The following is a 14023-nucleotide window of genomic DNA, read 5'->3' as shown; positions in this document are numbered from 1 at the left end:
GAAAAGACAACAGACATTGAGAGACTTGCTCAAAAAATGGGACAGTCACGTGTAGATACACGTGATAATAGTTGATTGAATCGCTCCAACCTCTCTGTTATATCTTACATGACTCGCATTTGTCATGTGAGTTGGTTGTCACGTGGACTTCCACATGCTATTCTTGACCTCACTGACTTCACGAGCTTTCGACATTCGCTTAACATGATCCTCATGTTCGCCTCACTCCTTAAATCCGCCCGTTCCTCTTCCTGATGCATGGCATACCATGTCTACTGAACAAAATCTCAATCCTTCCCATGGTCTTGTGACCTATCAACCTGCTGTGGCTATGACGAACGACATGTTGCCGATCCTCTTCTCGGCGCCGCGACGGATCGGCCCCCAAGGCTGACTGGCACTTCTTAAGGATTTATTATTAGCTATGAGAACCCACGTACCTTTCGGATCCCACAATGAGAGCAATCCTCAATCATACTTGAACAAAGTCTTACCCTCCTTTGCTCTAGCATATTGCTATAGTGCGAGCTACGATTGAGAAGCCTTGAACCTCGTCTTCAGTGACCTCATATACATATAAACTAACACCTACAACGCGCTAGAGAGCGGTCACATAGCTCGGATATTCCCTACGAGCCCTGCCTTTCGAAGCTCGTATCAGTGGACAGTCTGGACCGAACATCTCACGCCGCCATCCACAAACACTCAAGGGCTTCGAGATCTCGAGTAACCTGAAGGAATGTAAAGATTCCACAATCCTCGTTACGTCTAAGGCTCAAGCAAGTCAGAATGTCAGTGAAGATCTTCGTGGATGGCTTTGATGGCCGTCCAATACCCACAAATTCTATTGTCAAAGGGGAGATCCAAGTGAAGATCAGCAAGACGGAGCAAAGGAACAACGTAACTCGCGTTTTCCTCAATTTCTACGGCCGGTCCAAGGTCAAGATCACGCGGCGACAGCAGACCAACAACTTTCGATCCAGCCACCAACATCGACATCAGGTAAGTGGTTCTTTCTCCCAGTAGCCACGGCCTAATGATAGCCAGAGCCAATACACGACATATGTATACGAATCGAAATGCCTCCTGTTCACTCACCACCATATTCTTGATCAGTCCACTTTTCAAATCGCCGCCTCTCGTCGAGGTGAAGATGGCGGCACCCTTGTATTCCCATTTGAGTTCCGCATTCCAACACATTCTGAACCACAGCCACCTCCCAGTATCGATTCACACAACTCGAACTGCTTCCAGCCTTCCGGCTGCTTTCCTGGGTCTCTTGGCTATGACCCTCCACACAAAGTCCCGCCACCACAACCACTGCCAGATACCATGAACAGCTTTAGTGACAGTCAGTTCTCGAACGAAAGTGCAACAGCCTCGGTGCGCTATACCTTACGTGCCACCGTACCCGACCTCTCTGGTGGAGCCAGAAAACTCTTCGGTGTGCTTGGCCCAGCCGAATCAGTCGTCGACCTTCCTCTGTACAACCCAGCAGGGCCTCCCCAGAATCCCATCCAGCCCCAACATCTAGCCTACGAAGACGTAGTCCGGTCGTTACGTCTTCTGCCAAGCCACCAAACTACTAAATTATCATTTCGCGAACAGATGCGCAGTGTTATGAAGAAGGATCGTCTTCCGTGGTTAGCTGTTGGCATCACATTCCAGGCGCCTGAAGTCCTGTGGCTCGACCTTCCCCCTGATACAACACTCCCATTTGCAATAAATGTGCGGCGACTGGCGGGCGGTATTGGCGAAACCACAGGCCTACCGCCACCTACATCACCATTACCGGCGCCGGTCAATGACCCTTATGAGAAAGACGAAAAAGGTCGCCGATTAGAAAAAGTTCCACCCCCTGAAAACTCTCACCCTGACTACGTTCCGACGCCTCAGATCTTTTTGAAACGTCTCCGAGTGAACCTCGTCGCGCACACTGCCCTGCGTGGTGGCGAAGATCGCTTCAATGGGTACGGCCCAAGACATTTCGACAGCCTGATTGCGGTGCCCATGTTTGAATTCAAAGCTAGCCGGTCAACACCACAGATCGAGGTTGCCGTCAGTGACAGTGAGTGGCTAGATATTGGGGCGGTTTTGGGCGTCACATATCAACACCTGACATCCGCGGCGACCGAGTCTGGAATCGGCGGAATCACAGGCGAGTTCCTCATTCCCAATATCTGGCGACGCTGGGGAATCGACTGGGATATGCGTTTCGAGTGTGCCGACAAGGAGATCCGCTGGCAGAGCGAGACTCCATATGGTGGCGGTTTGGGAGTGCAGTTCTGGCGTGGCCAAGGTGTAGACTTCGCACCAGCACCTCCGCCTGTGATGGTTCCACCGCCTTTGAACATTGGTCCTGCCGTGGATGCTGGTCCGGCTTTGGACGTTGGTCCTGTTATGGATCCTGGTCCGGCCATGGCCTCGACTCCCTTCCTCAAACCTGAGAAGACCAAGTCTTAGTGCTGTTAGTGGTTGTGGCGGTCGAAGCCATTGCGTTGGCGGTTCACGTGTAAGAGTATGTGAATCAAGTCGGACATTCCGGGTTCAGAGTTCTGATATAAGCCTAGAGCGCAATGAGTGATGTAGGGAAATTATGTACGAGGGTTGTAAACTCGCACGACATGTATTCATAGTTAGAAGCTACTTCGATGGAACTTTTGAACCACCTCTCCCTTTCTCAAGAAGTGACTTTGACTAAGACTTGTCACCAAAAGCCCTTTCTACCTCTTCAGCAAAACCCTTAAGATCCTGATGTCTCCAAGCATAACCGACGAGATTCTTCTCAAGTGCCATCTTACTCTCAGCCTGCTTTCCCCACCTAGGACCATCGCCCACCAGCCAGACACTACTCAAGCCCAGGCGTTTTGCAGGAGCCTGGTCATGGCCGAGACTCTGAGCGACATGTAGGATTTCATGTTTCTGAAATCCGTTTAAAAGCGCATAATCAATCACCGTCTCCAACTTGATCTCATCTGCTCGGGCGGCATCATCGCCAAAATCCTCCGCCGTGAAGACCTTCCACCAAGAAACATCGCCCAGCCGACTGGCGGGGGCTGAATCGGTGATTGACCACGCATACTTGTCGATGTTGGACAATGCAACTAATTTGTAATGCTTGCTCAACGACTGTAGCGCCTCCAGCGTTCCTGGAAATGTAGGCCATGATCCAATAACAGCTTCACTGCCGAAATGGGCGGCTTCCTTTTCAATGTCGTCACCCTCGACCTGTAACTCCCGTGCGATTCGTCTCCATATTTCAGCAAGAATCTCGTCGAATCGTTTCACTGGTTTTTCCAACTTGATGGCATCTTCTTCTTGTTGAAATAGTTTGAGAAACTCGATCGATCCAACTGTAGCCGAATCTGGAACCTCGCTGGTCAATGGCGCATCATTCAGGTACGGCGATGTTGCTGGTAAGCGTGAGAGCAGTGGTTGGAACGATTTCAATATATGTCCCTTGTATTCGATCAGGCTGCCGTAGATGTCGAATGATATCACTTTGTAGTTGGTGAGGGGGAGGGGCGGGTTGGTGGGTGTCGGCATAGGAAGCGACATCTTGGGCGGCGGCTGTCCCTTTTCTCTGGATATTTTACTTGACGATCTCAATCAGTCAATGATAGATCAAGTCATGTAAGGTTTAGTGTGGAAGTTCTCAGTTAAATGATTGAACATGACGGATGACAGAAGAGATGATGTACGACCCAAGACAGTTTGTCATTAACAAGGCTGATCTTAGTCATGTGACCATTTTAGGAAGCATTCAATTATGGTGTGAAATAGGTATGTACCTAGTATACATGTTACATGATTTTCGCAGCAATCTCAAGGTTATCGGCCATGATTCTTCGATAATGGCGTCTCGTGTACTGCAAGTGGAACAGGACCGTCTGGCGTATACATCTGGCCCATCCTTTCCCTCTCTAGTTCTCTTGTCGCTACCCCGACAAATTTGTCTGGTCGTGTCGTGACCGGCACACCGAGGCTGACGTCCCAATGACTTTGTCCCATCTCCTGGTATAACAGTTGCTGCATAACTAATCTGTCGGTGACGAGCCACTCCATTCGAGGATGTAGTCCCTTGCTCAGCTTGAGTTGTATCCACCCAACGACAGTGTCGATAGAGAAGGATATGGATATGATGAGCACGCCCAAGCAGAGAAGAATGCTCATTCCTAGCACGGAGAAGCTCATCGTGGTCGACGCATCATTGACAAGTTGTGATCCGCACATGGCGTACCAAGGGAGATCTGCAAGGTTCAAGCGATCAGGTCTCGAGATGGTAGATCCACGTGGTACAGAGGCCGGGCCTGTTGCATATTCTTGAACTCGCAATTGGAGTCTTGCAAGACCGGCATCGAACCAGGATCCGACCTCGATGTGCCACTGATTGGGTGGGAGATAGCGTTGTGTCAGTGCTGACAGCGTCTCACTCGCTCGCAGCGCTGACCCAAGGCGAGTAAAGGTCGCGTAGTACACGGTCGAAACTTGAAGAGAATGGATCATGCGGAAGATGGTTGCTCTTTGTATCGTGCTGAAATCCAGTCCCTCTGGCGCGCTATCAAAGAGACTGTCGTGCAATTGAGTGACACCCAAATACGGTGTACATGCATCTGTTTGAGGATTGCAGACCCGATATTGTTCAGCACATCCAAGCGGAACCACCCAGTAGTCTGGTCGGTAGACAACTCTTTCACCTACCGCAAGTGGATCATTGGCACTGAAAACGGCGTCCTCGCAGGGTTCACTATACCAAACAGAGTTTGCTGCAACGAACACCAAAGAGAGATCTGCATCTGTGGTATTGACAGCAGGCACTGGAACAAAGGCACCAACTGAGATCGGAGACCCGGCAGTCGCCTGGAAGGAGTGTAGTGTATAGCCATTTTGATCATAGACGGCATGGTCGTTGTACCAGAAGGTCTCGTTCGTAGCTCCATAGATAGGGCCGAAGTGGTATTCGGCCACAATATCGTCCCCTCTTGCGTATGGCGAATTTGACGCGTTTTTCACTTCGACAAAATCCGCTGTAAGGAGTGGTGCGCAGGTTGTCCGCTTCTGGAAGAGAACTCTCTGAGACTTTGGCGCATTGACTCCCAGGTCAGAGTGGCTATCAATCTTCTTTGATGTCATTTCGAATGCTGCCGAGTCGCCATCCACGCACACGCCTGATGCAAATGGGCACGCGGCGTTTTCATTTGATTCCCATGTGATTGAAGGGACGGGGTATTTTCCACAGGTCTCTTGGTCCGTCTGACCTCCGTAGCAAGCTTTCGCGTACGTCGCGGAAACGAGACTATTACCATATCGTCAGCCAGCTGGTAAAACAGATGCGACCCATCACCCATCTCACACGTACCTGTCATTAGTTGATTTGACTAGGAAAGCCTCCTGACTATATTCCGAGTCGGCGTCCAATGTCCACATACCACAATTATCTGAAGTCATCAATCTCAGGCTCCCTGCGCTCTTTGAGATCTCGGACGAGAAGATCGCGGCAACGCCAATCGCCGCCAGATAAACCAGACTGAGGATCGCCCAGGGGAATATTCTCCAGAAAGCATGCGGAGCTCGTCGCCTCCAAGGCCATATTTGCTTCAAATATACCCAAGCAGCCGTTCCTGGGGTGGGTGATGTTCGTAGAATGACTTGTTGTTGGTGATACAAGCCATCCTGGCTACCGCTTTTCGATCGGACTTGATGTAGGATATAGCAGATGATCTTCCACAATTCATTTCCGACAATGGTGACAAAAGTAGCCAGGAAAGCCATCAACAAGCCTCCATTTCTTTGACTGAGCGTGATAGTCGCGCCGTGGACCCATCCTTGACTCCAATTGATCCAAGGACCAGTGTATATCTGAGAAGCCATTATGTCGAGGTATCGAACAGCCGATTTCTGCTGTCGCGCATGAATTCACGCAGGCGCATGATTCTCGCAAAACATAGATGAGGAGTCGCAGCGAAGAAGAACACAGCCATCCATTTCTATGACTACTCCCAATTCCAACCGTCAAAGACGCCGGCTCTCGGCGCTAGCTGTTCAGAGCTATATCAACGCACATCAATTCTTGAGACCCTCTCCTTGAGCCTCGTCCGGCGTCGGATGCCCAGTGGGGGCCAGTCTTTGAACTCGAAATCTGCCTCGGAGAACGCCCGTTGAGACTTATGTGGAGAAATTGGAGCGGGATGAAGGCATCGCCAAGGGGCGGATCTTCTTGGCTTTTAGGTACAACTTCTTGCTCGGAAAGTCACTGGACTGTCTGTGCTTGTATATTGGTGGTAGATCTGCAGACGGACTCGCTGTGGTGGTCGGGCTGGGGACACAAGTGATTGGCAGACAGGAAGTCCCCAGTCCAAAGCATCGTGTTACCTTAAGGCACCCTCCTCAAGAACCTTGAAGATTGACATACTCGATGGCGATTTGAGAAGTGAAAAGCTCGTGCCAGAACCTGGGACTCTCTCTTAAATTGGTGTTGTACAGAATGTCTCTAACGAGTTGTTCCCCATAAGACAAACAGGCAAAACCCACGTGGAATACTTTTCATCACGCTGGACGGACCCATGAAGGCCAAGAGGCTCAAGCGAGGCTTCGGTAATCTACTCCGTAATTAGTGGTGTGCGCCTAGAGAATGGTGATAATAAGCGCTTGGATGAGCCCCTCGGCCCCTCGGCCATCACCGCTTGTATCCGTACTCTGGCCGTTGGCCCTGACCTTGACAGATGCAGGTTTCAGTTCCATAAAAGGTCATGACTGGGTCCTGAACGGACCAAGACATAAGAGCCAGCAATGCATTCCAGTACTCTTGCGAAGGAGTACTGATCTGACACATGCCAGGCTCCTTTATCCAAAGAATTGGCTGGTTTATAAAAATGCTCCGCTTGGGCTGGTTGTTTGCTCTTCAGGAGTGACAGAAGTCGTCCGACTTCCGATTGACGGCCTACCTGGTTGCAAGGTCAGTCAGATATGAAGCCACACGAATATAGACTCTGAGGCCTTACCCATTTGGACTCTGAATCTTCGATGATTAATAGCATTGAACAGAGTGCCATCCTCTCAAGAAAAGGTAAACAGGTCCTCGGTCCTCGCCTCCTTCCAACAGTCTGTCGAGGCAAAGGCCAGCTCCTTCTACAATCATCATGTAAAATCATGGCCGTGAATTCATCACTTCCCGCCTAATCTGCTGACTTCCTTGCCGACCTTCTCCAGAAAATACCAACAAGCGCGAGTTTCCTGCAGGGGCAGATATCCGTCAAAGCTCTTTACTTTGGCATATTTTGAAATTCTCTTGGCCATCATTCCGATTTCATCCATATCAGAGACCTTGCCAGCACCACTGCTATCATCATCGCAGTGGTCGGCATTGTCTGACGAGCACTCCATAGTGGTCGAAGGTGGGACTGGAAGAATCCTGATCCCACTCCCAACAGCCTTAGGAAGTCGACTCAGTACACAGACTTTGGGACAAACGATATCGGATTGGGGCACGAGAAGGACTAGCTGGGTATATGGCGTCATGAGCATCGTCGACACGGTGGTGACCACATGCCTGTAGTAGGTGCAAGACGGATTGGGGAGTGACAGGAGATACGACCGCCGCTGCGTTAAGGGGTCTTGCTGCTTGCTTTGCGACTCTCGATTAGATATGCTCCGGATGATCGATCGGGGTTTGGATCGCGATGGTTCAGAATCAACTGCTGTGGTGGTGGGGGTGCCGGGGAAGAACCCGTCGCTCGATTTATTCTGTTGTCGAATTGGACATTGTGTCTCTGTCTCGGATTCTGGACTGCCAAATGAATTTGATCGGCATGTCAACGTACATTGACCGTTGCGATAAGCGAAATCCCAGACTGTGATGCCGCTAAGATCCGCCATTGATATCGGAAAGTGCCCTGTATGAGAGCTGATGCGATTGACAGGGGATCTAAGCGCAACTCAGGTGATGATGTACTTGGATTTCAATCTCGGTCGGCAAGTTAATTCTCGATGAGGATTTTAAGATATGCCGATTGTTTAAGATGTAGCGCCGCGGGGTTAGGCTTGGGCTTTGAGGCTTCACCTTGACCTTTTATACGAACAACGTTTAGGGCCTATGTCGTACGAGCCAATGCGGGACAAATACCTTCACATGATTCGAAACAGGACAACAGTCCAGTGACACTGCGGAACAAGCCTGAGGCTGGAGAGTCGAGACACTATCCAAGGGTGGCAGATGATCGCTATATCGTGAGCCATCAGAGGACCCACGTTGCAAATCCGGACAGCCGGGGTCGACGAGGGATGGGATTGCCTGACGCCACACCTAGTGTGCGTACGGGATAGACCGTTAGTCACGACCATGAAAAAGCAAGCTCATGATGGCTGGACTGGCAGATAGCAGTTCGCAGCCAAAGGGTATCATTTGATCAGTTCTGGCTCGGGCAAATACGGCAACCCACACCAGTAATCAGGGCCAGACACTAAGGCATAAATACGAATTCGTAGCTTCTAGGATTAAAAGATCCAAAATTACTGGCGGGCTGGCGGGTTCGTGACCTGACTCAGCGCCTGACGCCCCCCGAGGGCCTTGGGGGCCCTTCAAACTATAGGGCTTTTGCTGGTTGCCTCGGAACTGAAAATCCAGTGCCTAGGCTGATTCGGTATTGAGTGAGGGAAATAATGATTTCACTGCCCAATGTGACAGACATCCTTTTTAGGACGGATTGTGAGTTCGAGATATCACCCTTTACCAAAATTAGTCGAGTTGTTGACTACAGCCATGGCTACCACGCGTTTGGGAGACGAAACACCGTTCAAGTTAGGTTACTTGAAATACCATTTTGGATGGGCATGGTTGACAAGATCCATTCAGGATGTGTAATCGATCGGTAGTCATCATCTCAGAACCCTAACCTAGAAGGAAAGGCCTTGACATTATTATATTATTGAGGCCCTCAGTGGTTAGGCAATCTATCGCCACCGCGGTATCGAGTGCACTCCGCTTCTGAAGCATCCGAGAGGTCCTGACTCATTCTCCATATTCCTAACATATGTTCACTCTGGCTACACTTGGATCGTGATCGGAGATCTCATCCGCTGAGCTAACCCAAGTATTGACATGGACGTGTTCATAGTCCGGTTTTGCAGCAGCGATCCTGGGGCTGACGTATACATGGTCTAATTGCTGACTGTTCATATCAAAGAGGTACGTGTATCGTTCTGTGGGTTTGATCTTGGCTACCTCGTCGAGATCTTTCAGCCCAGAAACAGCGACAAAGTTCTGCAGAGGTCGAACGATAGAAAATTCATTAAAGTCACCAGCGGCTATAATGTTAGCCTGGGCGTCTTGACGCAGAATTTCAGAAATGAAGCTGGCAGTGATGTTTGCTTGCGCGATACGGGCTGCAACACCGCCGTTCACTGGTGGCCTCGCATCGCCCTCGATTGACGAGCTGCCACCTTTGGAGCTGAAGTGGACGTTGACCGTGAACAGAGTGGATTTGTCTTTGACCGTTTCCCACTGTGCGACAAGCGGTTTCCGCGATGCTTGCCAGGCCGGATTTGCAGGATCAATACGGCCAGGATTGAACTTTAGACTTGGCCCTGCAAGGACTTGGTTGGCGTCAATGGCACTTCCTGGGTTGATGTTCTTCAGTTTGATGACGGCAGGGTTGTAGAGATAGCCAGTGCGAATGTTACCTCCAGGCTGTCCACCATCTTGGTCGTCAACGGGATCAATGTCGATGTAGTTGTAATTCACTCCCTTTTGATCGACGATGGACGCGATGAGTGTTTCATACGTGACGTTGGCAGACACCACATCGTCGTTGGTGGGACCATTGCTGTCTTGCACCTCTTGCAGGAACAAGAGGTCGGGTGAGTTGAGATATTTCACAATATGGCCAGCTATGTCGGGTAGCCATGGAGATGTTGGCGCCAGATTCTCCACGTTGTATACCCCAACCGTGAACTTCTTACAACTGCCGCCAGATTTCCAGTCAACACCTTTTGGCAGCGCGGGCTTTTCTGATTTCTCAGTCACCACGGCAGTCAGGGGAAGAACACGGTAGAAACCGAAGGCCTGGGTGACGACGCCAACAATATCGTCGAGCTTGTCTCCCAACTTTGTCCCAGCGGGGTTGCTCGATCCATCCAGAGGGCTTCCGATGAGAATTGCTTCTGGGTTTCCATCACCTGAAGTCAATGTCACCCCTCCCCTGTTGTTCTCGCTAGTCAATTTCCAGTTGCCTGTGACCCAAGTGTCGCCAAAGTTGTTAGGTTTGCTAGCGGCCACGGGTTTCTTGATTTTGACGAGCTCGCCTGAGAGACTCTCCCAGAAGTCGAGGCCAAATTTGCCGGGCTCGAGGACTGGGTTTACCACAGAGATGAGGCTAGCATTGTTAGGCAGAGCAAAAACGTCTCCACCATCAAGCGAAGAGAATTGCTCCGTGGGCGGTTTCGTGTCCTTCTTTCCAAGTTCCACAGGTTCGACCTTTTTCGCTCGCGAGAGTGTCCTGATGTTACTCGGCTGCGTGATTTCAGTTAGGAATAAGTAGGCTGCCGACGACCGATACTCGGTCACACGGCCGTCCAGGATGATGATATCGCCCGTTGCAACAGTCGCGTTGGTAGGCAGAGCGCCATAGACGTAGATAGATTCTGAGGTTCGGACATCCTTGTCAGGAGTTGTCGATCGCATCCAGAAACCGCTTGGCCCAATGGCTGTCACCAGACCTGTGACATTTGATACGGGTTGATTTCGATAGGGCGAAAGGAACTTATTCCCGTTGATTTCAGCAATGGATTGGGATGTGACGAAGACAGGACAAAGTAATGCTACGCTGATGCGTAGAAGTGAGAGTGAGAGTTTCATGATGACAGATACCAATGACTAGCAATGGGTTCAAATGAATGGACGTCCTGCAGATGAGGACTACTTAGCTGAGTAGAGAGGACAAAAAGTCCGTTGAAGGTGTATGTGGCTTCGCTTTATGTACAGACATAGAGGCCATGCAGAGACCTCACGATTGTTAGCAGCATTCGGCCACTGCCGAACAGGAGACCACCGTGACGAGACCCATGTGAAGATACATAAATATGAAGCCTTGAGCTTGAGGGCAGAAGACATGGATCTGCAAACAAGATTCAAGAGAGTTGACTGGGCGGAAGGCGTGGTTGGGTATAGATAAACGATTGGAGCGTAACTTAAATAGGCAGGATGATCGCTATGCAACGCTGAGATTGGAGGGGCCCTTAAGCATCATGGCGCCCGTGGGAATGCCCGAAGGCCTACAGCGAAGAGATCCAAAAGGGTTTAATTTCACGTATAAGCTTGATCCACCTCATCGAATCAGAGAACGATTCTCTGTTATCACATCCTAGAAGTTGAAATTGGCAAAATGCATTGTAACGGTACTTTGGCATTGGAAGATTCGCTATCGATGGCATTCTCCTGAGTTGAGTTAGGGAGACTGCTTTAATCATTGAGTATCGTTATGATGCATAAGGTTAAGTTGTGCTCAGAGCAATTCATTATTTTACTTTTATGGTTCGTGGTGTTCAGCGTGCACCACGTTGACTGAATTGAAAAATGATTTAGCGTGGGGCGAAAAATCACTGAGATGGACGGAGTGCAATGCTCTTCTCATGCTCTCCTTATGAATGCTTACTTCCTGGTGATCATCAGTACTCCTCACGAAGAAGGGATCTTGACTTTGAACACCAGAGCCTGATTGTCAAGATCAAAGCCACTCTCGTCGGCATAAGCCAGTTGTCCACCGTTGGTGAATCCATTCTGAGTGATAAAATCGTTGTCGCTAAGACTAATGACAAAGTAGTCCTCAGCGGACTGCTTGCTTGATTTCCAATCGAGCCATCCAGATTTGGGGTTGACAGGAGCAAGGACGATGCTCTCCCACTTCTCGTTCAAGAGACCAGCATCTTGTTCACCGCCATTGTGCAAGCCAAATCGATTGAGCTGGGAATTGAGGTTGAAGTTGATCCAGGAGTCGTACGTTGCAGGGATGATTGAAGAGTTGAGAGTGCCGTTGGTGGCAATGGAACCTGTGGTCGAATCAAATGTGGGGCCTTTGATATCCGTCGCGTTGGAAATATCGAAAATGTCAATCTGACGGTAGGTCGAGTTGGAATTGTCCAAGCCATGACCGCGTCCTGAGTCGCGAGAAAGAACCAAGAAGCGAGTGGGACTGAGGTAATGAATGGCCGACTGAGCTGCCACTCGAGTGTTGTTGAGAATGCGGGGAAGAGGAACAACATGCTCGCTCTTGTAGATTGGGTTGGCCGGGTCACTAACATCATACTCGAGGAAGCGAGCATAGCGACGATGGGTCGCATTGAGGCCACCATCCTGGTCGAGGGCTGACTGGAGGAGAGCATACAAGGTCTTGCCGTCTGGCGAGGCGGTTAGACCTTCGAGGCCCTGGTTGTTAGCTCGACCGGTAGGGTTCTGTGCAGGAACGACTTGAAGGTCAGGGTCATATCGAGGTGAACTGTTGGCTGAGAACGAGTCGCTGTTGTTTCGCTGGGGGATCACGGCTGGTGGTGGTCGGATGGCACTGATCAGTTGGCCCTCAGGGGAGAAGTGGTAGATGTAGGGGCCATATTCGTCTGAAACCCAGAAAGACTTGTCCGCGTTGAGAACGAGACCTTCAGGGTCAAGTGTAACACGGTGACCGCCGGGTCCCTCACCCCCAAACCCATCGCCACTGTAGGTTGCGGATGGCAGATCAGGGAACCCAGGGAAGGTCAAGTATGGTCCGGTTGCATCGGCATCGATACCAGTGATGGGAGTTCCTTCAGGATCCGTGAAGAGAATGGAGTCGAGATATTCGAAATGGAGATTTGGCTTGCTAGGGCTGTCAACCGTAGAAGTATAGTTGGGGTTGAAAGTGATGGAGAACTTGTGCAGCCTAGGCTGGTAATTGAGAGTACCCTCAGTGTTCCAACCACGGTCAGGAAGAGCCCACAAGATGCCGGAGTAGACCCCAGTCTTCTTGTCTTTGGTCCATGTCTTGAGATCTAGGACAGCACTGGAACCGAGACCTGCCGCCGTGTCACCAAACTTGTCACGTGAGTTCGCAGGAGTATATCCATAGCCTGCTAGGCTCTCATATACATACTGCTGGCCGTTGATGACAGTGGTCTTGACAGCATCGACGGCTCTCGGGGCTGGGGTTGCGGCTGCAAAGCTTGCAGCAAGCAAGCCTAGAACGGGCTTAACAAGCATAATCAAGGGACAGGTCCAGTTGAATAGTTAGCTGACTCAGGGAATAGGAACCTTGGGAACTTCTGGTTCGCTCGCAAAAGAGAGTTTAACAGGTCGAACCGACATTTGCAACGAAGCAGAACCAATGGTCCTGTACTTGTACCTCTGGACATGGTCAACGGTGTGGAGGGTGCCACAATAGGCAGAGTTGAGCAACTGGACCAAAAGGACATGTTAGCATGCACGTGTATAGCAAAGAAGGTATGATTCGTAAGGGAACTCTTTTGGTCGCTATATTATGGGTATAGCGTGGGCCTAGGGCGAACACTTTAGGTATAGAATAGAAGCGTCAGCTGCACGTGGGATATCACGCAAGTCGCCAAGACGTGACTTTCAACTGCTAGATCAGTATTTGTGTCTCCATACGAAGGATGAAGAGGAGACGGTTGAAGAAATCAAGTGTGAAGTGTGCCGAAGTTAGGTTAGACAAAGGCCGACTGTGATACCCCTTCACTTGAAAGAGTAACAGTCTTTTTGTCCACAACGACTAAGAACGAGCTACTCATAAACACGTGTACCATGTCTGGAAACGACAAATTACCTACATCTATTACGTAGGTCAACAAGGGAGACCAATGTTCTGTACGTACAAACAAATGAAAGAAAATTAGACGTTCCAACATGGCCAATGGCTGCGCAGCTTGAGAACCGGACAGGTCTGCGTGTTGTACCTTCCAAGAAAGCACACTGAAGGCATCATATTTTATTAGGCTAGCTTCGCACTTGGTACCTATGCACGCAAGTAAACAGGCCAGCCTG

The 14023-nt window shown here is 50.1% G+C and overlaps 6 protein-coding genes across 6 annotated transcripts; 1 reads left to right on the top strand and 5 right to left on the bottom strand.

The window, feature by feature from the left end:
• The first annotated feature begins 210 nt into the window (after window positions 1–210).
• On the top strand, window positions 211–2658 carry PV10_08863 (uncharacterized protein). Its single transcript, XM_016373948.1, has 2 exons — window positions 211–1002; window positions 1048–2658. The coding sequence occupies exons 1-2, from the start codon at window positions 790–792 to the stop codon at window positions 2461–2463; spliced, it is 1629 nt and encodes a 542-aa protein (XP_016220859.1). The 5' UTR covers window positions 211–789; the 3' UTR covers window positions 2464–2658.
• On the bottom strand, window positions 2594–3665 carry PV10_08862 (uncharacterized protein). The gene has a single exon (XM_016373947.1). It carries the CDS (start codon window positions 3556–3558, stop codon window positions 2698–2700), a length of 861 nt encoding a protein of 286 aa, XP_016220858.1. The 5' UTR covers window positions 3559–3665; the 3' UTR covers window positions 2594–2697.
• A 166-nt stretch (window positions 3666–3831) lies between these two features.
• Window positions 3832–5871, bottom strand: PV10_08861 (uncharacterized protein; the record flags this gene model as incomplete). Its single annotated transcript, XM_016373946.1, has 2 exons — window positions 3832–5296; window positions 5360–5871. The coding sequence occupies 2 exons, from the start codon at window positions 5869–5871 to the stop codon at window positions 3832–3834; spliced, it is 1977 nt and encodes a 658-aa protein (XP_016220857.1).
• Window positions 5872–7164: 1293 nt separating this feature from the next.
• PV10_08860 (uncharacterized protein) lies at window positions 7165–7875 on the bottom strand (the record flags this gene model as incomplete). Its single annotated transcript, XM_016373945.1, has 1 exon — window positions 7165–7875. The coding sequence occupies one exon, from the start codon at window positions 7873–7875 to the stop codon at window positions 7165–7167; it is 711 nt and encodes a 236-aa protein (XP_016220856.1).
• A 959-nt stretch (window positions 7876–8834) lies between these two features.
• Window positions 8835–11103, bottom strand: PV10_08859 (uncharacterized protein). Its single transcript, XM_016373944.1, has one exon. It carries the CDS (start codon window positions 10850–10852, stop codon window positions 9023–9025), a length of 1830 nt encoding a protein of 609 aa, XP_016220855.1. The 5' UTR covers window positions 10853–11103; the 3' UTR covers window positions 8835–9022.
• A 455-nt stretch (window positions 11104–11558) lies between these two features.
• Window positions 11559–13525, bottom strand: PV10_08858 (uncharacterized protein). Its single transcript, XM_016373943.1, has one exon. The coding sequence runs from the start codon at window positions 13223–13225 to the stop codon at window positions 11672–11674; it is 1554 nt and encodes a 517-aa protein (XP_016220854.1). The 5' UTR covers window positions 13226–13525; the 3' UTR covers window positions 11559–11671.
• Window positions 13526–14023: the final 498 nt, after the last annotated feature.

The sequence above is a fragment of the Exophiala mesophila genome (assembly GCF_000836275.1).
Source record: "Exophiala mesophila strain CBS 40295 unplaced genomic scaffold supercont1.6, whole genome shotgun sequence".
Classification (NCBI taxonomy): Eukaryota; Fungi; Ascomycota; class Eurotiomycetes; order Chaetothyriales; family Herpotrichiellaceae; genus Exophiala; species Exophiala mesophila.
Note: the sequence above shows the minus strand (reverse complement) of the source record. Positions and strands in the feature narration are given on the sequence as shown.